The sequence below is a fragment of the Marmota flaviventris genome, chromosome 9 (genome assembly GCF_047511675.1).
Source record: "Marmota flaviventris isolate mMarFla1 chromosome 9, mMarFla1.hap1, whole genome shotgun sequence".
Classification (NCBI taxonomy): Eukaryota; Metazoa; Chordata; class Mammalia; order Rodentia; family Sciuridae; genus Marmota; species Marmota flaviventris.
This window is the reverse complement of record NC_092506.1, coordinates 116,530,440-116,554,410: the sequence shown is the minus strand read 5'-3', so window position 1 is coordinate 116,554,410 and position 23,971 is coordinate 116,530,440. Positions and strand designations below refer to the sequence as shown.

Here is a 23,971-nt window from a genome sequence, read left to right as displayed (position 1 = left end):
AACTTGAAAGGAGTTGGATAAGGAAAAACACACCCTGGAATCTAGTACTTTGTTTACATATTTAAATCTAAAACAACCTAATAATGATCATAAAAGCAGAAGCACACTATTTTGTGAGTGAATGATAGTATTTAACCTGAGGAAACAAGAAGTCAAGTTAGAGAGTAGCTGCATCAATCCAGTGAGCCTGGGCCATCTAGGTGGAGAGGAAGGGATTGAGGGAATGTGAAACTAGCACAGGCAGACACAATTGGAGGAAGAGGTAGAGGACATGCCATGTCTCCATGCTGGGACTATATGCTTTGCTTAGAGTATTCATTCCATGATCTCCTGAGAGGAGCCCAAGGTCACAGAGGAAGATGAAGAACTGAGACTGACCAGGAAGACCCACCCGGAGTCCAGCGTAGACAAGTGTGGGGAAGGATTTCTGAAAGAATGCTATGAGAAAGTGGACAACCCAAGGAGCATAGGTCTGGGACAGGTAATGTGTTTGAAACCAGATAACAGACATGCCTCAGAGATCTAAAAGAAACATTGAGCCAGAAATCAAGCAGGAAAGCAATGCACATTAAGAATTTGCATTTTAGAGTCCAAAGACTTGGACTTGAATTTTGCCATGGTCATTTAATATTTGTGGACAAATTTCCCCTTCAATTCTCCATGTCTATAGCTCTAAAATAAAAATAATGCCTATTTATAAGGGAATTTTGGGGAATTAAGGGATGTATTTCATGTAAAGCAAGTGCCCAGCATATAGCACATACTATATGCAGCAGTGGTTCTCAAATGAATACCATATAGCGGTGATTCTCAAAGTTGAATATGCATCATCACACTTTTAAGGTTTGGATTAAGTAGGTCTGGGGCATGAACTAGGGGATGCTACTACTGGTAGTTAATGGACCACTCTTTGAGAACCATCCTATATAACACAGTGGTTAAGTGCATGTATCCTGGAGACAGACTGTGTGGAGTATTTCAACACTGCAACTTGGAGCTGTGTGACCTTGGCCTATTTTCCTGACCTCCCTAAGCCTCATTTAAATGAGAAAATGTAATAAGTTATCACTTTGGTAGAATAGGCTAATAATAAATCCTGTCTCACACTGTGATTGTGAAGAATAGATACTATTGTGCGTCAATGTTCAGAAGAGTGACTAGCACATTTTTAGTGCCTATGAACTGTTAGCTACTATTATTACTGAAAGTTAGAGACTCTAGCTGTTACTTAGACTCCAGGGAAAATGTATTCATCAGAGATCAAGACAAGATTCAGAATCCAGACTAGATATAGTCATTCCCCTTGATCTACAGGGGATACATTCTAAGACCCCCACAGGATGCCTGAAACCACAGATACCTCTGGATGCTAATCAGTATTAACCCCCCACAAACACAAACACACACTATGTTTTATCTGTACATACACACCTATAATAACACCTTAATGTTTAATTTATTATTTAGGTACAGTAAGAGATTAACAATGTTAATAACACATATAACACATATCATTACTAGGATCATGAGTTCACAACAATATTTTGAAAGAGAGAGAGAGAGAAGAAACCATACTCAAATAACTTGTATTATGGTATATTGTTAAAATTGTTATGTGTTATTAACATTGTCTCTGTGCTCTCTCTCTTGTTTCTCTCAAAATATCTTGTTGTGAACTCATATTACTAGTAATGATGTGAGTTGATACAATGCCTATGTGATGGGGTGTGGTGAAGTGAATGATATAAGCATTATCATGTGGCATTTGATGATTATTGACCTTCTTACACACACACACACACACACACACACACACACACACACACCACTGTGATGCCTCGAGAGCTGATCTGATAACCCAGATGTAACTATTAAATGTCTAACATGCAGAGAACATTTATGTGGATATGCTGGACACAGGGATGACTCATATCCTAGGTGGGATAGAGCAGGACAGTGAGATTTCATAACATTATTCAGAATGGCACACAATTTAAAATAACTGTTTCTAGGATGTTCCATTTAATATTTTTGGACCACAGTTGACTTCAGCTAACTGAACTTCAGAAAGGGAGAAAACTGATAACGGAGGATCATTGTACAAAGTCAGAACTATACACAAAAAATCTTAATGACAAGCACATATGCAATGAAACTATCCAGGCATGTTTGACAGTTCTTGGTGGATCCTAGACATGGAATGCCTGAGGTCTTGAGCTGATGTGTGGAGTGTAATGCCAAGCTTATTCTGATTGTGGTAGATAGCGAGAGGCCCTACTGGGATGCTTCTCATACCACCAGGATTACCACCTTTATGGCTGTTTGTTCAGGGATGGGGTCCACTGCCATGTAGGGCTACTATTTAACCAAACATTGCATCTTGTGGAATCATAGCTTATTGCCATCTTTGGGGAAGATGATTCAATCTTCTTGCTTTTATGTGGTTTTTTTTTTCTCTCTCTCTCTTTCTCTTCTTTTTTTTTTTTTTCCATCAAAACAGTTCTGCATAGTAACGGTCACCAAGCACCAGCATAAATAGCCCAAGACTCAGGAGAGCGTGAGGGAGTATGCTGTTAGCAATGTCTGAATTCAGCAGACATCTGATGCTACAACATTTTTCAAGGGTTTTGAAATAATTGGGTAAAACCACAAACAGTGTCTGTGGTATGCACTCCTGCCCTTGGTTTCTAGACTGAGGCTTGATTTCATATGTTCTCAATTCAGTCACATTGAACTCATTAATTTCTCCACTAGTCTTTTTATGATTTTCTCTTCTTTGAAGTAGGAAGTTGCACAGCTTTAAGATTGCTTTAAACCAGATTATAAATATTAAACTTACAAAAATCCTTATTGATACTGACAAATTTTATCCTAACTGTGTCTATCTAGCTGTAATTTTACAGTTAAAGAAATGTATAGAGTTAAAAATTGATATATAAATGTCTCCCTCCAATTTTTCCTTTCCCACCTTCATCTGTGTGTTTAAATGATTTAATTAAAGAGTTCCTGGATCACTATTACCCACATTTGAGGTTGTACTACTATTTTTATTTTATCATAATAAACAGCTTTCTCCGTATAGGTTGGACCTCATGCCATATGCTCTATGCTGCTCTGAACAGGAGATCTGCCACTTTCTACAACGATGCAATTACTTTTTTCTCCAACTATCAATGACCACTGTAATGTCTTTTGTTATAGCAATTACTCAGTCCTCCTGGGATAGCTACTTGGGGTTCTCTGGGAATTTTAATCAAGCACCTATGTTAATTAGAAAGTGGTGGGGGTGAAAAGAGTGCTGATTAAGCACCTTTGAACATCTATTTGTTCTGGCAATTAACCATGTTGGGTGTTTGTAAAGATTCAACCTTTTCAGAGAAAAGCATCTAAATTTCCTGTCCTTCTGTTCTTATCTCATGAGTGAAGGCAAAGAGGAAGGGCTGGACAAGGTACAGAAGCTCACATTATGCAAGCACTTCACATTGCTGAACCAGTTCAATCCCCATCATATCCATATTGAGAACATGTTATTATCTATATTTCACAGAGGAAATTCCAGAGTCCAAGGCTTGGCACCAGTAAAGGTCAGTGGCAAGAAACAGGGCCTTTTCTTATCAACTCCTTTGACTGGTTTAGAAACCATGAGATAGACAATCAATAGCTAAAAATAATGCAAAGAATTGAAGCTCCTGGATCTTACCAGTTACTCACTAAATTTAATTTGGTTTTAAATTATGAACCAGAAAGCCTATATCTATAGTACCAGATACTGACTGCCTCATTCACTTCCAGGGTCTGTGAACATCTGGTAGACAAGGTTCTGGGGTTAATATAAAATGGCACAAGGGCTTTCTCTGAATCCCATGTTCTCTTAGGCAACTGGGAGGACGGCTCACCTGTGCATAACAGCAAGGGATACCATAATTGGGAAAGTGTGCTAAATGCTGTGGGATCTCTAATAAAAGGGAAATTCAATGTGACTGAGGGAGACATCAGAGGTTACAAACTGGTAGCATCATCTTAAAACAGTAGAATTCTACCCAAAAGAAGTGGAAGAATGATGAAAGAAAACAAATGATGTGTGCTAACGGGAAGACACTCAGCTTTTGGGAACTGTCAGGCTGTTAGGGTGACAGTGGTGTGTAAAGCTAATGGGGATGGGACCAAATCTCGAAAACTCTAAGTACTGCACCAAGCAGCAATAATGAAAGTAATGAAGAAGCTCATCTTCAGAGAGAATGATCACTACCCTTGAAGGACGAGCCAGTACTAGTAGTAGTGGTTGGGAACTCAAATCCAGCTGGACCTATATTTGAAGCACAGCTCTTTCAGACAGATCTCCATCTTCTATTATAGTCATTATGGGTAATCAGACTTCAGAGAAGGGCCAGATACTCATAAGACACTCCTGAGACATTCCATGACACTCCAAGTAGCTCACAACTGCTCAGTGCTGAACAGGATGTAGAAGAACTCACAATATGGGTAATTCACACTTGCATTCAGGAAGCAGATATGCAAAGCAGATGCCCTGGGGGTTCCCCATACCCACCTCTGGTATGAAAGCTCATGGGGAAAACTCTTCTTCTTCTTACTACTCTGCTAGATTCAGATAGTAGAGCAGAAGACAGTCAGGTATCTAGCAGTTCTCAGCATATCCCCTGAGTGGGAATCCTATCCTATCCAAGTAGGAAAAAGACTAAAAATCCCAAGTCTTCCTTTCCCTCTCCCAATGCAGTTTCTCAGAAACTTGGGCTATTTTCTGGTTTTGTGGCAAAGCCATAACTGGAAACTTAATTTAATCACTGAATCCTTCTTTGGGTCACTGCAGAGAAGATTTACAGCCTATATTGATTAATGACAGGGAAACCCTACCAAAAATATATTCCAAAAGTTTTCCAGAATTGGCATAGATAACATCCCTCATGGCTCTCTCTCTGGCCTCTCCTGCTGGGTGGGTGCCATTTGTGGGTAAGGTGATGACTTTAGCTCCATTTTGTCCTCTTTCCCTTCCACCCCCAGCTCCTCTCTGCTGGGGAAGTTTTGTTCATCTGCCATCCTAATGATCTCTGTGCCACATGGGGCCCCTGATGCTGGTGCTGACAGGCTGCTCATTAGTGCCAGGGTGCTGCAGTCAGCCGATGGCATGCCAGAGCTCTGTTCCTGACACTTTTTCACAGAGCTGTCACTGGAGTCATGGTGCCTGCCAGCTCTGGTCGAACTCAAGCTGTGATACCTCTAGTGCCAATTAGTGCTTCAATGTCCTGCGTGGCTGGGGAGAAGGCCTCGTCAGTGTGAACAAATAGGAAAATGGGTGGCCTTCAGTGATATAAGGGCAATAGGAAAGGGGAAAGACTAAAGGCTTAGGCAAGGGGAAATTCCCTGTCCAAGGGTCATTTTTCCCTTAACACCTTGGTGTTGACAACCAACTACCCACTGGGCTTCTTCAAGTACAGCAGGTGCATCAATTCAAGGGAGGAAAGAGATGTGGCTGCTTGGAACATATGTTGAGGTGGGAGTGCAAAGGGCATGCATAAGTATCCACTTCATGCTCTGGGAAGAGAAAGTTTTCCATTTAAATAAATTGATTTGGAGCCCAATGGACACATAGTTCTTCTCTAATCCTTCTTAAAGGGTCTTTATGTGACCTGAAGACAAACTTTTTAACTCTAATCCCCCTCTGTTTACACAGCAGGAGGGAGAGATGGGGGTAGGGAGAAACAAGAATGTAGATTAAAATAGTATTTTTTTCTTCTACTAATTTGTTTTTTTTTTCTATTATTCACCCAAAAGCAGCAGCAAAATTTCACAAACATTTGAACTCAGTCTTCCTTTTAATATCCAAAATTTCATTAGGAAATGATTGGTTGGAAGCTATCAGAGGTTTAGGTAAAGGAGGGTATAAAAATTAAGCAACAGAAAGATCAGGTACCCTTCCCAGAAGTGACAGAGGAAGAGCATTTCTGAGAAATGCCCCTGAAGAAAGAGATGACAATAAGGCAGTGAGGAAAACAGAGAGACATTCAAAAAAAACACAGCAGCAAAAACATTTGTGAACCTTTTCTACTCTTGCAAAAATGAACTTGAAATAGAGGCTCTCCTTTAAGCAGAAATTGAGTCCTGCCACAGCTGGTTCCCTTCTGAGGGATGCAGGAAGGGCTTCGAAAACCTGTGAAGATGAGGGGAAAAAAATGTCCTGGAGACTTGCCAGCAGAGAGTTTCAGGTCTCCATTGCAAATATCAAAGTGGAGGAAAATTCCTCAAGGATCAGAATCTTCACATGGAGAGAACAGGCATGACACTTTGGGGAATTGGAAAATATCATGGCTTATTGGCTGAATCAACATCTGTTTCCTGAATGCTTTGTAGGTGCCCAGCATCATGCTAGAATGTGAAAAATTCAAGATAAGTGACCCAGAGACCCTGATCTCAAGGCACTCATGAGACAGGATAATGCAAATGATTCAGGAATGAAGAATTCCCTGAAGAGCTCCTGGTGTTATCCCCAAGTCCCCATGTGTTAGTCAATTTTTTGCCACTGTGACTAAAATGTCTGACAGCAACAAGAGGAAGATAAGTTTACTTTGGGTTCATGGTGTCAGAGGTTTTATTCCATGGTCAGCCAACATCATTGCTCTAGACCTGAGATGAAGCAGAACATAACATTCCACCCCTGGCTCTCCTTGTGTCAATCACACAATGCAAAATGTATTCAGTTCATCTTCAAGAGTCCCTATAGTCTTAACAGTTCCACCATTGTCCAAGTCCAAAATCTTCTCTGAAAATCAAGATAAACCCTTGGGTGTATGCCCCTGTATACATCTACAGCAAGTTACACATGCAATATACAATGACACAGACTGAACACCCAATTAATACTTTTTTATGAATGTCCTTTACGCAGCTTAAAAGAGGTTATGGAGGCCAATTATTTATTTATTTTTTTTGATGAGAAAAAGGTGAAGGTAACTGTACTGCAGAGAGAGTTCAATCAGGCCACTCAGTGATTCCTGATTCTAAATGTGTGAGATACCCCAGATTAGTGATTGGACTGACTCCTTCATCTGAGCTTCATCATGTGCTCCCAAGAATGTGACAATATAGGAATCTCAGGCTTTTCATAAGGCTTTTACAACCCCAAAGAAACCGGTGACAGAGTTTGAGGAATTATTTCCTATGAAGAGTGAGTTCCTGCATTGCATGTTTTAGAATACTTTGAAAAAGATCATATTTCTGTTTACTCAGAAAAGACTGAGAAGAGTAATGCAGTAGTAAGGGCACTCTAGTAGAGATATTAATCCTTGAGTTTAAGGGCTGTGCTAAAATACATTCACCCATTAAAGATAAAAGACAAAAGAACAGACTCCTGAATGAGAAATGCATCTAGAGGATTCAATGATTCCCCCAGAGTTCCTCAAGGCCAGGAGCCCCCTGCTAACTGACACTTACAGGAACTTGGACTTGGGGCCAGTAAAACCCTACACAGATAGAGATGGCTCTTTCTTATGAGAACACGAGATGGGGGTTATTTCCCCTGAAAAGACCAAGACCCACACAGGTGCAAATAACATCTGCATTCCACAAAATAGATATTCTAGGTAAGACAGACATCTCTAAAAAGTTAGTGCACTTTTATCCTTGAACTCTAGGAGTGATAAGTCCATGATAGAAACAAAGACATGACAAATTCCAGAAATAACTACTTATTATAATCAACAGCATTTCAAGAGGTAGCTTGGGAGGCCCTATCCTCTTCTCCATGCTTTCTATGGACAACTGGTATTTTCTCCATCTGATGGAAAAGCCTAGGCGAGGCCTCTTGACCTCCTTTCCCACTGCCAAGATTCCCTACCTCAAATGCATGACCCAATACTGAAATAGTGGCTGACATTTCTGTATTCCTTTTTCCACACAAAAGGTGCTCAAAACTAGAGATACTTTATTCTAAAGAGATTATGACTTTTACAGGTAGCACCATATGAATTATGATGGATAAAACCATGATTTTTCAGGAATGTACAGAACAAACAGATCAGTCTTCAGGGAAAACATTCAATGAAGCCATCAGGGTTTTCCAATCAGATATTCATTCAAGAATTTAGTGTGTGTGTAAAAATGATCTTGACTGAACCACAATCTACCTTCACAAAATGAGACAAAAGATGACAGTAGCTCTCTGCCTTTGGAGCCTTGCTGAAGGTAAATATCCTTCTCTCCAAAGAACCCCATACTTGTCTTAATTTATTTAAAGTAAGTGCTATCTTGGAAATATTTAGTGATGAAAGATGAAGGCCTGACTGCTAAGGGTCTCCAGCTTCAGTTCAGATTTGGCAGCAGCCCAATGACATCTCTGATCTCTAAATAATCAGTCACAGGAAACACAGCGCCCTGGTGAGTTCTGAGGTGATTCGTTGTTGCTTGGCAAGTCTCATCATCCTGAATCTTGGATAGCTAATCTGGGACCAGTATCTGGACAAAGCTGTTCATCTAAATTACTCTAAGCTGCAGATAGATTCTGATCACTCAGTTCCTCTCCCCTTGATCCATCTTCTGTTTCCATAGTAGCTAAAACCTCAGTAAAATGGCAGCATCTGGCCCAGGCTCAGGTAAAAGTCCCCTGGGGAAGGAAATCTGCTAGATGTCTACAACAGGGGACAAAAAAAGACCCCAAGACAAAACAGCATGAATATCTGTATGATGAAGGAAAGAGGCTCAATACTGAGGAGAGATAACATGTGACCATGAGGAAGAGAGAGGGTGGTGGATGGAACAGAGGAAGAGAGGAAAGGAGGAAAAGTGCAAAGGAATGAAATTAAAGCACAAAATGTAGGCAGCTGTGAGAGTAAAGAGAGGTACAGAACAAAAACTATAGGGGAGACGTAGGCATAAAAGGGCAGGGCACAAGGAGATGTGTGAAAGAGACGTGGCAGACACCCAGACAAGGACAAAGAACTGACTAGCCTGAGGATGGGTTGAAAAAGACATCAGACAGGAGACAGAGTCTCTTAGCATGAGGCAAAGGAAGTCCATCCAGATGATAAATGTTCTGCTGATTCCACAGGCACAGCCTGCCCTGGCATCCCATAGCACTAGGGACTCGGCATTAAGCTGTGATGAATGGTGTGCACTATGGACTCAGAAAGTCAGTCCATTTGGATGGCCCCTTCTTCAGCAGTGCCCTGAGGCCCTTCTTCATCCCTAATGACCTCATGCACAGCTGAGCATCCTCCCAGATTTTGGGCCCATCCACACATAAGGTCATTTCAAATGGAAAGATTGACAGAGACATGAGTAGCTCTCACCAATCCCTTTGTTCACAGTAATATCATCAAGAATGGTGGCATAAGACAACACTCAAGAATTCAGGACAACCCAAACTGAAATCTTCTCACCTTCTCTGAGAACATCTATCATAGCATACTGTTACTGTCAGAGAAAGGATATTCAGTATGTGGAAATCACTGCAGTTCTACTCTAGATTTTTAAAATTTCCCAGTGTAAAGTGATGTCACCTTCAGGAATTGAGGACCCATGTCCCCGAGAAGAACTAACTGCTGGTTGACAGTCCTAAATTTTTAGTTCATAATGGGGTTTGTCTTGCTCTCAGACAGATACCTGGCCTAAGGTTACAGCGCTTTTAGGAATAGCCTACATTCAACACCCGACTGCTGTGCTGCTGTAAAGAGCCAGCTCCATTGCCTCAATAGAGGATATTTCTGAAAGGTGTCCTAGCTTTAGGACTCCCCATAGGGGCAGCTGAGATGTTCCATTGAACCGCATCACAACTCAACTTGTCCTTCTGCCCAATCTTGCTTCCGTCTCTCCCTTTCCACAAGAGTTGATCCCAAGAGCACCTCCCAAAATGATTACTTACCAACAATAACAATCTCAAGGTTTGCTTTTGGGGTTCTCAATCTGTGACAAGCAAATATCCTCCATGGTACTTTTGCAATTCTTAAACCGGTACTATGCAAAGCATGCATACACAGATATCTGTGATTATATACATACATTTCACACTAACCAGTGATACAAAAAATAGAATTAAAGATTTTTGTCCAAGTCTTGGCTCAGATTTAACATTTTCAAAACAATTCCCTGCCGGAACCCCTTGCCATTCTGTCAATGTATGTCTCTATCTTCTCATCCTTATCAGCACCTGGTATATTGTCTACTCATTTGTTTTGGTAATCTATCACATAAAATGTGATTTGATGAGAACAGTAATTTGTCAATTTGGGTTTATGACTTAATCCTCTAGTGCCTAAAACAGAGCATAGACCACTGTAATACTCAGTAAATATTTAAGATTTAGTGAAATGCTTTTATATTCCTTGCTCCCAGAGAAAAATTAGCTTAATTATCTAAACATTGAGATAAAATGAATTTTGTAATTTAGCCACATATTAAGTTTTATTTGTTGTCTAGGATCAGTCAGAGTAAAGCAACAACAAAACCACAAAAACAACTAATGACCAGATTTTTGGCAATTCTGAAGAGACCCAAACTAGCAGATTTTCCTTTTAGGAATGTGGCCATTTAAACCTCTCATCTATCATTATGTGTTCATGTTTTCCTTTCTCTTAAACAACTAGCTGAAAGAATAATGCCACCAAAGCAAATCCTTCCATCATCAAACTTGACATATAAATTTAACCCAGGACATCTGAACCACTATTTCAGCCACAGACAACTGGAATCAATTTCCCAGGGGCCTGGAGAGATACTGAAGTATGATTTCTAAAATCTTGAAGGACATGGCTGCCTTGCAGACCATATCCTCTGCAGAGCCAAGAGTGCATTATTAGCTGGGTACCAGAAACTGACACCCTTGCACTCAGTATCTAGCACCATAACCTCCTGTCCATATCCAACAAGTCTCCCATTTCCTCTCAAGATACAATGCACCAAACTGCTCCTCTTACCTTTGGGGGAGATGTGTCTCCAGGTAACTGTAGGCTCCGGTCTACCTGTCGCTATACAGGTGAGGCTGATATTGTTTCCTTCATTAATGGAGATATCTGAAGAAATCTCTACAATTTTGGGGGACACTGTGGAGACAAAACAGGTAGAAGAAAAATAAAAATCCAGCTGACACATTTCTTTGTTGTCTTAAAATGACACTTGATAGAATATTCCCCAAACTGAAACATATGGACTGTAGTTGTAATGCTAAGAAATTAGAGGAATGATCTTAAACATGAAAAATGGCTTACCTTGAATTTAGCTTCCATTTCTTCCTATTTAAACATAAAGTCAGAGTCCAAATGAGAATAAATTCCACTGTAATACTGCAATAACTACTCCTCTAGCCTACACCTTCCCGTCTCACTCTCACCCCCACCCATCTCCAACACATATCCAAGAGCCATTTGTCTCACTGCATTCAGAGATGTCTTTACATAATGCAATTCTGATCATAACACATCTCTGCCTAAATATCTTGAATTGCTCCATTGCTTACCTGATCATAAACAGGCCCCTTACCCAAGCAAACTGAGCTGTTCAGAACCAAGTTTCAACATACGTTTCCATTATCGTTTCTAGTGATTCCACCTCTTCTTACTAATTTGCTGACCCCTAATACATCACATCCTTTCTGATCCTCGTGCATGTGTATCTATGGCATTTCTCACAGCCTTCCTGGACAACTCCCAGTAATACTTTATGGTCCAATTCAAATGTCACTCTCTTTGTCACAGCCATCACTACCTCTACACATCTTTGACCTCCTTAACAACTCAAATTTAATGTTGTTTCTTTGCCCACTCTCCTATTAAACTTCATAAACCCTCAATGAAGAATCAAAGATATCATTGCTGTTAGCAAACTTGCTTAGTCTCTCTCTCTCTCCCCTAAATTCATCTTCCCAAAGAGAAGAAATGTTCATCCGAATGAATGAAGCTGGGAACAGGGCTCTTACTTTCTTGGTCTTTTGTTTTGGAGTCAGGCTATTGTGCTACTCCTCCTCTTTGTATTAGGAAGCAGCAGTCCACAGGGACAGGGTAAGTACTAGCCATTGTCTGTGTATGTTGGTCTCATTCTGAGGCCCTTTCTTAGAAGTTCATTTTCTGCTACACTTCTGAGTCTTATGCAGGATCAGCTTTACTCCTAGTCAATGTGATATTTGGTTCTCCATGTGACTGCTCATTTGTCTAATGTGTGAAATAGTTTATAAGTCAAGTAAATTAAGAATTCCATTTATTGAGTCCCCAAATGCCACTTGTAGGCACTTTTCCCACTGTTCTAGATATTTGCTTAGCATCAAGTAGACCATGAGTTTTCTGGTGGTCTGAACCATGTCTTCCTCTTGTTGTATTCACAGTAAAAGCTTTACAAATATTTATAGGATTGAATTATAATGGTTATTCAAGGGAACAAATTTCCCAACCTGCTTCATATTCCTAAAAGACTCAGAGATGGATCATTATCACACTTTATTTCAGTCATACCAACACAGGATTGACACTTTAGTTCTGGACCAATTAAGTGACCTTTCCATCGAATGCTCTTATGTTTCCTTGTGTTATATTCTTTCCTTGAGTCAATATTCCTCAGAGTCACCACTCTCAGCAATTCCATGGCATATGACATTCCCAGCAGACAACATGATTCACTGGAGAACTCAGGGAAGCTCCACGATGACTTTATTTCTTGTTTCAAAACTACACACTTAGTAAAATCAGTTTGCTCTGGAAATACCAATGGTGGTCTCAGCTCTAGTTGAAACATTACTTACCCATTTCTAATTATGTTAGAACTTTGCCAACAAGAAAATGGGATATTGCAAAGATAAGTTCTCTCAGTCCTCTTTCTGTCCCTCCTCCATCATTTCCTTCTGTTTAAGTCCTATACCCAAATGAGAGTTCTCATGGTTCACAGCATGTGGTTCACTTTGGTCTTCTTGTCCCTTGCCTTGCATGTGAGCACTAACATGCTTCTCTCTGACTACATGTATTAAAATTATTCAAGTCCTGATTGAACTACTACCCCTTCCATATAACCTTCCGGGGCATCTAGGGATTCCAGAGCATTGAAGTATCTTCCTTATGGCATTCAAAATAAACTTCCTTATGTTACATTTGTCTCACCCTTCTTTCTATACGATAAATTATCTAAATAGAAAATGTTAAATAAAAGTCTTATTCATTGCTTAATTTTCTGCTGTCTTGAATAGGGTGTTTTGCATAGGGTAAGCCCTGATTAATTAGTATTAGACTAATTAATCAACTAGCTTCAGATACAGACAGTGTGCATGTGTGTGTGCATATATACATGTGTACACAGGAGTGTATGCATGTGTATGCACAAAGATGTGCTTGAACTTTCACAGATATTTGGTGGAACAGAAATTAATGAAAAATGGATGTGGTGAGAGTTGGAGATAGACTCTTTGCTCTTCAAAGTGGGTCTCTTAAAAGATGTAATATTGTAATTTATGATTATATCATTTTAAAAGCTCAATTGGACCTTCTAAGACAGAAAATTGATGAGTTAATGACTGAGTGTTGGATTTCTGATTTTCTGACAGTTACAAATTTCTAAATTCTTTATTTTTATTTTTTTAGTTGTGAGTGGTTCTTTCTCTTAAATTTATTTATATGTGGTGTTGAGGATCGAACCCAGGGCCTCACATGTGCTAGGCAAGTGCTCTACCATTAAGCCACAACTCCAGCCCCAAATTTCTAAATTCTTTTAGTTCTAGAATAATTTAAACTGATCTTGCAGAAAAAAACCCTGATGTATTTTATTCACAGAGCTTTATCTGGAGTATTTCCTTCTTATGCACTATTCCCTCTGCTCAGACATTTTTCTGGTCTCTGTTTCTGCCCATTCTTGGCACTTACACAGCCTCACTTGCTTCATGGAGGACAGGCTGCCTGCAGAATGTCAGCACTGGCCTTGCAGACATTGCTTCAACTGTGCAGGTAAGTAATTTATTGATCTGTAAAGCACTCCGAGATGCTCTGCAAGGGATTATGTCACGCCAACGCCATGCAATAAAATAAAAAATGATGGACTTTGTGAACGCAGGATGATTTAGGGTTTGTAGTTGGAAGTGTGCTTAAAGTACATTTTAAGTGGAAATCAGGCTGGGTAATGAATTACTCTTGCTTTGGAAGGGCTTACTGGGAGTTCATTTTCCTGGCTTCTTACATGATAGCTAATCTGCTAATCATACACTAGAGAACAATGGACAGTCCCCAAGTAGGATAGAAGGTGGTTTGGGCCAGAGCTGTCAGCACAGTAAGTATATTAATTGAGACGATCACACCTCATGCTTGGAAATATCTTCTAGATTTGTCTCCCTCTCACTAGCAATTGGAAAATATCCAACTCATGAAGTAGACGCTGGAGAAATGCTTGCCACCCTTTCAATCCTGAATAAGAATAGAGAGTGAAGAAGTAAATGGCCCCTGCATGATTTGAAAGGCAAGCCATTTGTGGAATAGCCATTTGTGGCAAGCTGGCTTGCCAGAGATACAATCCCAATCACCAGAATTAACTGGCATAGTGCACAGGATGTTTGTGAATTGGAAGTATCATTTTCTAGGTGGCAACTTCTAGTACACTGTAAGTATTCAAAATTAAAGTGGGAGCTGTGAGCTCAGATCAGTGGTCGAACACTTGGGTGGCAGGAGCAATGCCCTGGGTTCAATCTCCAGCATCCCTCCCGGTCAAAAAATTAAGTTGCATTTACAGATATATACTATGGTTTTAACTATTTCATGCTGATAAGGAAGCTTTTGGCTAACTGTGAAATAGAACTACTGATATTTTTATATTGTTTCCATGGATACATTCTGTATCTTACTTCTCATCATGCAGTCTGTTAAAAACATATTAGTATTTCTTTGTTTTCATTCACTCATTCATTTGTCAATATTCATGGATCATTTTCTATATACCTGCATTGTGCTAAGCAGTAGGAACATAAACTAAGTAAGATACAATCCTTGTCCTCCAGAAGTTCACAGTCTAGAGAAGTAAAACCAGATACTGAAGTCAAAAACTTCAGTAGACAGTGTGACAGAGAAGAATAAATCAGATGTTATGGAAATACTAAAGACAACCTACGACCAACTGGAAATCCATGTCATGGGAGGCTTCTTGGAAATATGAGAACTACATTAAGCCTTAGGAGATAAGTAAAAGCTAATCAAGTCTGAGGAGGGGAGGAAGAAAGACATTCTGATAAAAGAGTACACATAAAGAAAACACTGTTACTAAGTGCTAATAGCCAGGCATAATTTTGTGGCCAGGTGTAATCACTAATGGAAAAGCTTCCTTTGGAGACTGAGCTTAACATCATTCAACGAACATTTGTAAATGCATACTACATACACAATCCTGTGCTACATACATGAATGACATGCAGAAATATACCAGTTTGCTTGGTCTTCCTTGAACTTGCAGTGTATCAGAGAGTTAAACAACAAAGCAAAATATCAGAAAATTGTGTGTGCTTGAATTTAAATTGAATGATGCAAACATGAAATGCTCTGAGCTAGCAGGAGGAAAGATCACAGTGAGTAGGAGTGTCAGAGATGGCTTCACCTCGGATTAGCAGATTAGTGTCTGTTTTGAATATCCACAGTAAGAAATAATCATCTAGGCAGATAAAAGTGTAGCTGTTTCAAACTGGAACATTGGCACACATGAGAAGATTGAAAACCATGATGTGCCTGAAGATACAAAGTCTACTTCCTACCAGAGGCAATATAGAGTAGAGGTTAAGATGCAGACTCTTCTAGGTTCCAACTAGGTATTCTCGGCCAAAGAATTTCTACTCTCTCTGCCTTGCTTTCCTCATCTAAGAAATGGAGCTAATTATTCCGTAGAAGTATGAAGCTCAGAAGATTGTTTGAGGATTTAAGAAGTGAGTTTATGAAAGTCACTCACAGCATTTCCTGGCAATGTGAGTGTTCAATAAGTGAGTTTTAATATCGTATGTGGTTGGCAAATGCACATTTACAGTGTCAAGGTAGAATAGACAGTCAATAAATTTTATAAGAATCAATGAAAAATGGGATACAAGATCAATGAACTAAAATGGAGCCAGATTGTGGAACAGCCTGAAGGGCTAGATCTTGGATTTTAACTCCATCCTATAGGTTATAGCAAGAATTTTAATTTCTGTTAAGGGAATGTCATGATTTTAAAAAATTTATTTTAGGAAGAAGAATCTGTTAACCATGTGTCAGATAGAGTGAGACAGAGAGAAACTGGAGTCAGAAAATCTATTCATATGAGTGATGTTCAAAGCCTAGATTAAACTGGTGGCTCTGTAAAGTTGGAAAGAAAAGGATAGATTTGAGAGCAATGCCAGGGAAAACACATGGTGCTAATGATGGCCTGGAATCAGGGAGTAGGGATACTGAGTCCAGTGAACAACATTTTGTTCAACAGCAGGTAGATGAATGCACTATCAGATCCCTGGAGGTTATAAACCACTTTGGGGGAGAACATTAGTTTGATTAATTCTGTTTTAAACATTAAACATTTACCATCTGATGGTAAGCTGATGAGGGACATCACACCAAAAATATCCTATTAGTAGTTACAGTCATATAATCAAAAGTCTAGGGCAAGTTCCCAGCTGAGAATGCAATTGAAAAGTAAACTGCAGTGGGGAGAGAACCAGAGTCACAAATTAGATCTGTGAAGAGTTGATGGGTCCTTTGAAAAGGTCATTGTTTTGTTTTTGTGTTTTTTCATATGCATGTATCTGATGTTTGTTGGCTTTTGAGGTCTGAATCTAAAAGACATACCAATTCTAGAAACAAAAAGAGAAGAAGTGTTCAGCACATATTTAGGATAAAAGAAGCCAAATACTCTTTGGATACAGTACCACATTTAATACATCATGTAAAGGTTTAATCTATTCTTAAATTTTAATTCAAACATATAAATCATTAAATAAATATTAAAACAGTATTCTAAAGAACTGCTCATTCTTGGGTTAGCCTCTACTGCCCAGGTGTTGAATTTTAATAATTATATCATTAATAAATAGCAATTTGCTGTTTTTAACACACAGTAGATATCCTATTAAATCCAAATTAAGATGCTTTATTAAGCACTGTGTGGTCCTGTGGGGCTGAGAATGCACATAAACTGCTTGGACCAGGTTACTCTGCATGACACATGCAGATCTATGCATTCCAGATGTCCTCCATTGCTGCCAGTGGCACTTCTGCTTCTGTTCAGTAGTGAAGACCTGAGATGTCCACATCTACTCAGGACAGTTTTCACAGTGTGAGCTGTTCTGCTGCTAATACCTAGGGACGTTTTTCTTTACAGAATTAAAAAGAAAAATCTGGAGTGCTCTTGACCTTCCTGGTCTATAGACCTCACACAGATACACTCAGGCCTATGTCAAAACCTGGCACAAAATGTATACCCAGCACACAGGAATACTCTTAAAGATGCAGCTAAGTATGTGCAGGTCTGTAGACTAATCTGTCTTTTCATATGGGCTGCTGTGTACCCTGCCAAAGTCCACAGCAAATTGGAGTTGTTTAGGAATGGGCTTTGGATGTGGCAAAATACATTTGAATGGGATTTTCCTTCTCCCATCCATTCTTATCCAAGAGACAAGTTTGCCACAGGCATAAAGAAACACTTCCTCCTTGGCCATGAATGCTCTTCATGAACTGAATCCAGCCTCACTCCCAGTGACTGTCTTCCTGCTCTGCTGGCCTCTATTCCTCCTCAAGCACCTCAAGCTCTCCCTGGACCTGCACGTTCCTGTCTTCTTTGTTCTTCTCCTGGTTTCACTCAGTATTATTCCTTAAGTTGTATCTCCTCAAAGTAGACTCCCTGGGCTACCTTTTGAAGACAGAGTTCCCATATTGGATTGCTTGCTGCCTAACTGTTGGCTTCTCCTAAATAGAACATACATTCCATGGGCTGTCCTGCTCATGGAACTGTTCAGCGCATCCAATTAAGCCTGGCACAGTGTGTGTTTTTCAAATGGTTTTTAAATGAATGAATGTGTACTGACAAGGTTGTATGGAATGTGAATACATACAGTACACATTCATTCATTTTAAAAACATTTGACTACCCAATACCCTGATGTTTAAATAGCATATAGGGACTCTCAGTGTATATAATAATGTTGATAATTACCTTTTATGAAAGGTGTACCAGGTGCTTTAGATATATTATCTTTAATTTTTCTTTGAATTAACACAATGAGTAGATATTATTTCTCAAGTAACCAACTTCCCTGGTTTACCTGAATTTGATAAGTTTCTTGGGACACAGGAATTTCAATAGTGAAGCCAAAAATGTCCCAGGTATATGGGGATGCACTTGATACTAATACTCAGAGGGGTCTAGAAACTTGATCAAGGGCATACAGGTATACACAGTTCAATGGCTTTTTTAAAGAAAGGGATTGTATAAGTGATAAAAAAAAAATCAAATGACAGATGAAGAAATTAAAGATTAGTGGAATTTTAGTAATGTACTCAGCCAATTGGGGTTGAAAGTGGGAAGTCAATGCAGGTTATGGATGATACCAGCTATGTGATCTTTATGCAGAGATTTGTCCAGTAGAATACACATAAGCTGAATGCATCCACCCACACACTGGTACTATTCCTTTCATGTCTCCATGGGAACATCTGTGTGTATATAGGATATTCAGAATAAAGAGCCTTCCTCAATGCTATCTATATGGTATTATTCTCTGCCACAAAAATAGATGGGAGGTTCCATCAGTTTTTTTAGAACTTTTCATTTTGCATACATATCTCATCATCCTCTTTATTCCATCCCTAGCATATTCTAATCATCATCGTCCCATTCATCACCCTTCCCTGTTTGCTGAACCACAGAACAGTGGCCCTCTGGACAGCTTCAATCCGTGGTTGTTGTGTCTCTAAGATAACAGACAAATCACTGATTAAACTGACTAATAAAAGTTTTTATTTGAAATATTTTGAGAAAAAATAATACCAGTCATTCATTTGTTTTTTCCTTCTTTTCCTTTCTCTTTCTTTCCCATCCTCTCTCTCATCCTTCCTTCTTATAAAAGTACTTGTCATTTTGACATCATGGGAGATTGTTATGACACCACAGAAGGTCACTATGACCTCATGACAGGTCATTATGACAGCATAGTAGGTCATTATGACAGCACAGCAGGTCATCATGACACCATGGCATGCCATTATTACACCACATAAGGGCATTATGATAGCATAACATGCCATTATTACATCACAGCAGTTCCTTTTGATATCATTATGACACCACTGCAGGTCATCATAACACCATACCAGGTCATTATGACATCATGGCAGGTGCAATGCATTTTCCAGTACTGTGAGATCTGTGAGGTCTTTTTCTTTATTGGTGCATTATTATATATATATATATATATATATATATATATATATATATATATATATATATATAATTATAGTTAGTGGGATTCCTTATGATGTATTTGTTCATGAACGTAGCATAATTTGATCAACCTCATTCTCTAATATCTTACCTTTCCCTCCCTTCCTCCCTCTTCCTGATCTGTTTGCTCTACCCTTCTGATAACCCTCCCATTATTTTTTTTTAATTAGTGCATTATAATTACATACCTAAGCAGAGTTCATTGTGTATTTGTATGTGAATATAACATGATTTAGCAGATTTAATTCCTCTGTATTTTTCTTTCCTCTCCTCCTCCTTCCCTCGAAATCTTCTTCCTCTACTCTATTGGTCAGTGACATCTTTTTTGATAGAGAGAGCTCTAAGGTTCATGCCAGAGAACTAATTATAAGACCCCAAATCACTAGCTTTTTAAAATTAGATAAATTTAAAATTGACTCTCTGATTATAAAAATAGTACTAATGTCTTTCTTGCATTCTCAAAATAGATGTTCTGTGTGTAAATCAAATAAAAATACAAAATATCACATTTTAAACATAAGTATTTTTCAAATGTGATATATTAGTATTACTAAAAATATGTACATCTAAAGGCCAATATAAAGAGAAATACAGAATTTGCGTGCAGTGGGAAGTTTTTTTTGGTTTAAAAGTTGGGATTGGTACCATTCCTGAGTCCATGTAAGCATACCACTATGGCTGATGTACTGAAGGTTCTGAAATCAACAATATCTTTAAGTGGAAGATAGGGGGCCCAGTTTGAGATGAGCATCAGAGACCCACTTTCCTGCCAGAAATAAATGCTTGCTAGCTTCCTTTTCTAGGAGAGGAAGGTCAGATTACAGATATTCAGAGTCCCAAATGAGAGCCTGGAAATGCAGAGAGCTCCTTAATGGCATAACCTCAGGTGGATTGTTATTTCTTTTACTGAAACTCTCTTGTCATTTGTTACATCTCATTCTCTCTCTCTCTCTCTCTCTCTCTCTCTCTCTCTCTCTCTCTCTCTCTCTCTCGTCCTCTCCCTCCATATGAAAACCATTCATGTTTGCTGGAAAGAATCATGAAGCCCCAGGAGAAAAACTAGTGATTTATTCGGGATTAGTCATAAACCACTGGTTCTGAAGTTTGAAATTTGTTCCTTTCAGGATCAACTGAAATGTGGAAGGAAGTTTTCTGCTCCCTGACCTAGTTTAGCCATTCCTGATGGAGACATAGAAGAATAAAGTAAACACCATTCATTCATCACTCCATGCTTCCCTGCTTCTGGACATATTAGTGTAAATTGAATTTCACAGCACCTACCTGTAACCGTAAGTGCTCCACTACATTGGGCGCCAACTAAGAAATAGCTAAGTGTCTCTTCATCAATTGTTTCATGTGGGAACATAAGAGAACTACTGCTAATCATGATATGCACCTGCCCATCCAGACAGGACTGGCTGTTTTCTAGCTTCTGGGTTGAATGCATGTGATTCACTTCCTTTCCTTTCACCACCATTTCCAAACAGACAAGCTCCTTTGGGACCACTTCACAAAGGAAGGAAAAAGGGGTTGAGAGGCTAATGCTGACCATCACTGACCACCTTCTCTATGGAGCATTTTGCAGGCTGTTCAACATTTGTTGCTTCCTTGCAAATCCTCACAGTAACTCCTCACACTGTGCAAGAAAGAGACTGAAACTAGGGGTTAGACAACTAAACTGGGTCCATCATACAGGCAGTCAGATACATTGTAGAATCTAATCTAGTATCCCTAAAAAAATAAATCCCCCCAAATTTACCCAACCCTCCAAAATTAAAATGATGCTGAGCTGGAAAGGGAATTAATTACCCTGATTCACTAAATGATTTTATGAGAAAGAGGAAAAAATAAGAAAAATCTTTATGGTTTTCTTATTATTCCTCATGGAACAGAGCTAATATTTGTTGAACACCTAATAAGGAATAAATACTTTCCATATATCCTTCCATTAAGTCTAGAAAACTGAAGCTTTAAATAGCTAATGATGTGCTCAAAGCCACTGAAGTAGAAAGTGACCAATGTCAGACTCAAGCTCTTACTACAAGGATTTTGGTATCTCATGAAATATGTAGGTATAATTGAAGGCATTTAGTGACTGCTAATCACTCTGAAAATGAATACTATTGTTATTGAGATAATGCAGAGTTCAATCAATTAATGGTAAACAGCATGTTTGCTGTAAAAACCACCCGTGAATTACTGACCAAGATTTCTATTTACCTCCTAGCAACATCCTCTACCTGTATGGTTTCTTCACATGCATCTGAGAACTAGGGGCTGGCAAGACATTTCTGATCCTTCCTGTTTCAATTTCTCCTCACCAGGAGTTGTCTGTCCCTGTAAGTTCCCTGCAGCTACAGTCTTGCCATAGCCTTTGAAGCTACGCACAAAGCCTCTTTAAGCTGCTTCTTTTGCTCTCTTGGCATCTGGCATCTGGCATCTTACTATGGCTCTCTCTTCCCAAAGAAAGGAGACGGCTGAGCAGTTCAGGTATGCTATGCAATGTGACTGTCATTGTTATCATATACTACTATCCTTCTCAAGCATTAAAAGGTCATCATAGGGATAGGAAAAGATCCCAGCAGACTTAGAGAATTATGTGGGTCTACCTCTGGCAGTTTCCGCAGCAGCTGGAGGAACTTTAGTTCTAGAGACTGTGCTTCCTGTGGAGTCACATCATTTTCAATAAGGATCATTATTCTCCAAATTCAGGAAGATGTTAGCTAAACTGCCCTTTGGATGTTCTATTTCTTTTCAGAAATCCATGTTGTGAAGGGAAAAATTGTTTTTCTGCAATGGTCTTTGTCACTGCCCAACCCTAGGATGAACTTTATACTTCTATATCTTGATATAATGCAAGTAAAAATATGTAAATATGATTGTATACATCACCATAATCTCTTGGATGCCTGGACATGATTTACTCTGCTGTTATTCTTTTCCTACCCCTAAGAGATGCCAAGATACTAAGTATTCCTTTCTTGTAGGCTTTTTCATTCAGGTTAGATGGAGGACAAGCAGGTAGAGATGAAGATCCTTTCCCTAGGTGTTCTATTGTCAGCATTGCAGAAGTCTGGGCTGTCAATCTGTTGGCTGCCAACAGTGCTAAGCTCACTTATATTCTCTGCTGCCTTGATGTTGCGTCATCAACACTTTAATTCCTAATTGCTAAAAGCATTGGTAGTTATGCACTCAAACACAAGCTATAAAACTGTATGTGGTGGGGAATTATGCTGACTGCAGTAGGAAGGTCGTGGTGAAGTCCTCACCAGCCCCCCCACCCTTGACTGCAGCATGGTACAAATTATTGCACAGATTTTTCTCTTTCTCCTCACATATCTGCAAGGCTGAATTCAGAGACAGGAAGTAGTTAGCTCTCATGGGGGTGCTTCTGCCTCTCTCCAGCACTACAGTACTGATATTGCTTATGCAAGAATGGGAGTTTGAGTTGTACCCACATTCCATGTGACCATCATCTTTGGGAATACATAAGCAAGTGAAGACACATCTCATTATCTGACCTTGAATCCTAAAGTCCTGGAGGGACCACTGCTGTCAAAGGTTACTTTGCAGCTGGTCTTAAACTGATTTTTTTCTTCTTAGTTCTTATTGCCACTAAATCCCTCATAAAGGTTATGGTTGGAGAACAGATCAAGATGAAGCTTCTTCCCCTTTAGCAAGAAGGGTAGAGACACCATCCTGCCTGTGTTAAGCTACAAGTTCTCCATGAGAGCAGCAGCTCTGTTAATCCCCCTGTGAAATGTCACAGTGCTAGAACGAGAGAGGGAGTGCAATTGGAAAGGAAAAAAGTTTCAACACGACTTCTTGTTAATACAAAGCTTGTCAAACACATCACCTAGAAATACTGAATGTCTTTATTAGATTCTTTTTTTTCTCCCCCTCGGAGATTGGAGGGATGCAACCAGTTGCTTCTCAGTGGAGATGTCATCATCCAGAAACTAATTAAAGGCTAGAAAGGAAGCTGGGTCTCTCACACTCCGGAGAACAAAATGCATTAGCAAGTGAAGTTAAAAAAAAAAAAGAAAAAGAAAGAAAGAAAAATTACAAGTGAACTTTATATCGAAAGGGCAAGTTGGGAATTTGACAATAATTCTTCTTTCCCCCTCATCAGCTCACAGCAGGTGAAAATGGGCCCTTCAGTATGTCAGTGAATCTTGATATGTGGCCATCTGCTCCATGACCATCACTCAGGAAGGGATTCTCCTTTCTGGGAACAGAAGAATGGAGGCCCCCTGACTGTTTACTATGAGAAATGCAGTCATGTGGGTTTTATGTCAGCCTCCACCCTTACTACTGAGAGCTGTAAAAGGCATGTGTTTCTGAATAATATTCATTTATTTTTTCAGATCAAGAGAGCCTGGCTGCTCAATCCAGAATATGTCCAACTATAGAAAACCATATGGAAGCAGATGTGGGAACAAATGCCTGACAAAAACTCAGAACACACGTCCCTTGACATTTTCAACTATGGAATAAATCTCTTCCTAATGCATCAGGTGAACAACTGTATTCTATATTTGCAGTTACC

The 23,971-nt window shown here is 39.4% G+C and overlaps 1 protein-coding gene across 5 annotated transcripts in view; it reads right to left on the bottom strand.

The window, feature by feature from the left end:
- The window catches only part of Ntm (neurotrimin), a 409,338-nt gene that overhangs the window by 110,280 nt on the left and 275,087 nt on the right, over positions 1 to 23,971 (bottom strand). For all 5 annotated transcript variants that reach the window (XM_027945471.2, XM_027945467.2, XM_027945468.2 and 2 more), the window contains one exon: positions 10,926 to 11,051. In XM_027945471.2, coding sequence (XP_027801272.1) covers positions 10,926 to 11,051 — 126 coding nt within the window. The remainder of the gene's footprint in view (positions 1 to 10,925; positions 11,052 to 23,971) is intronic.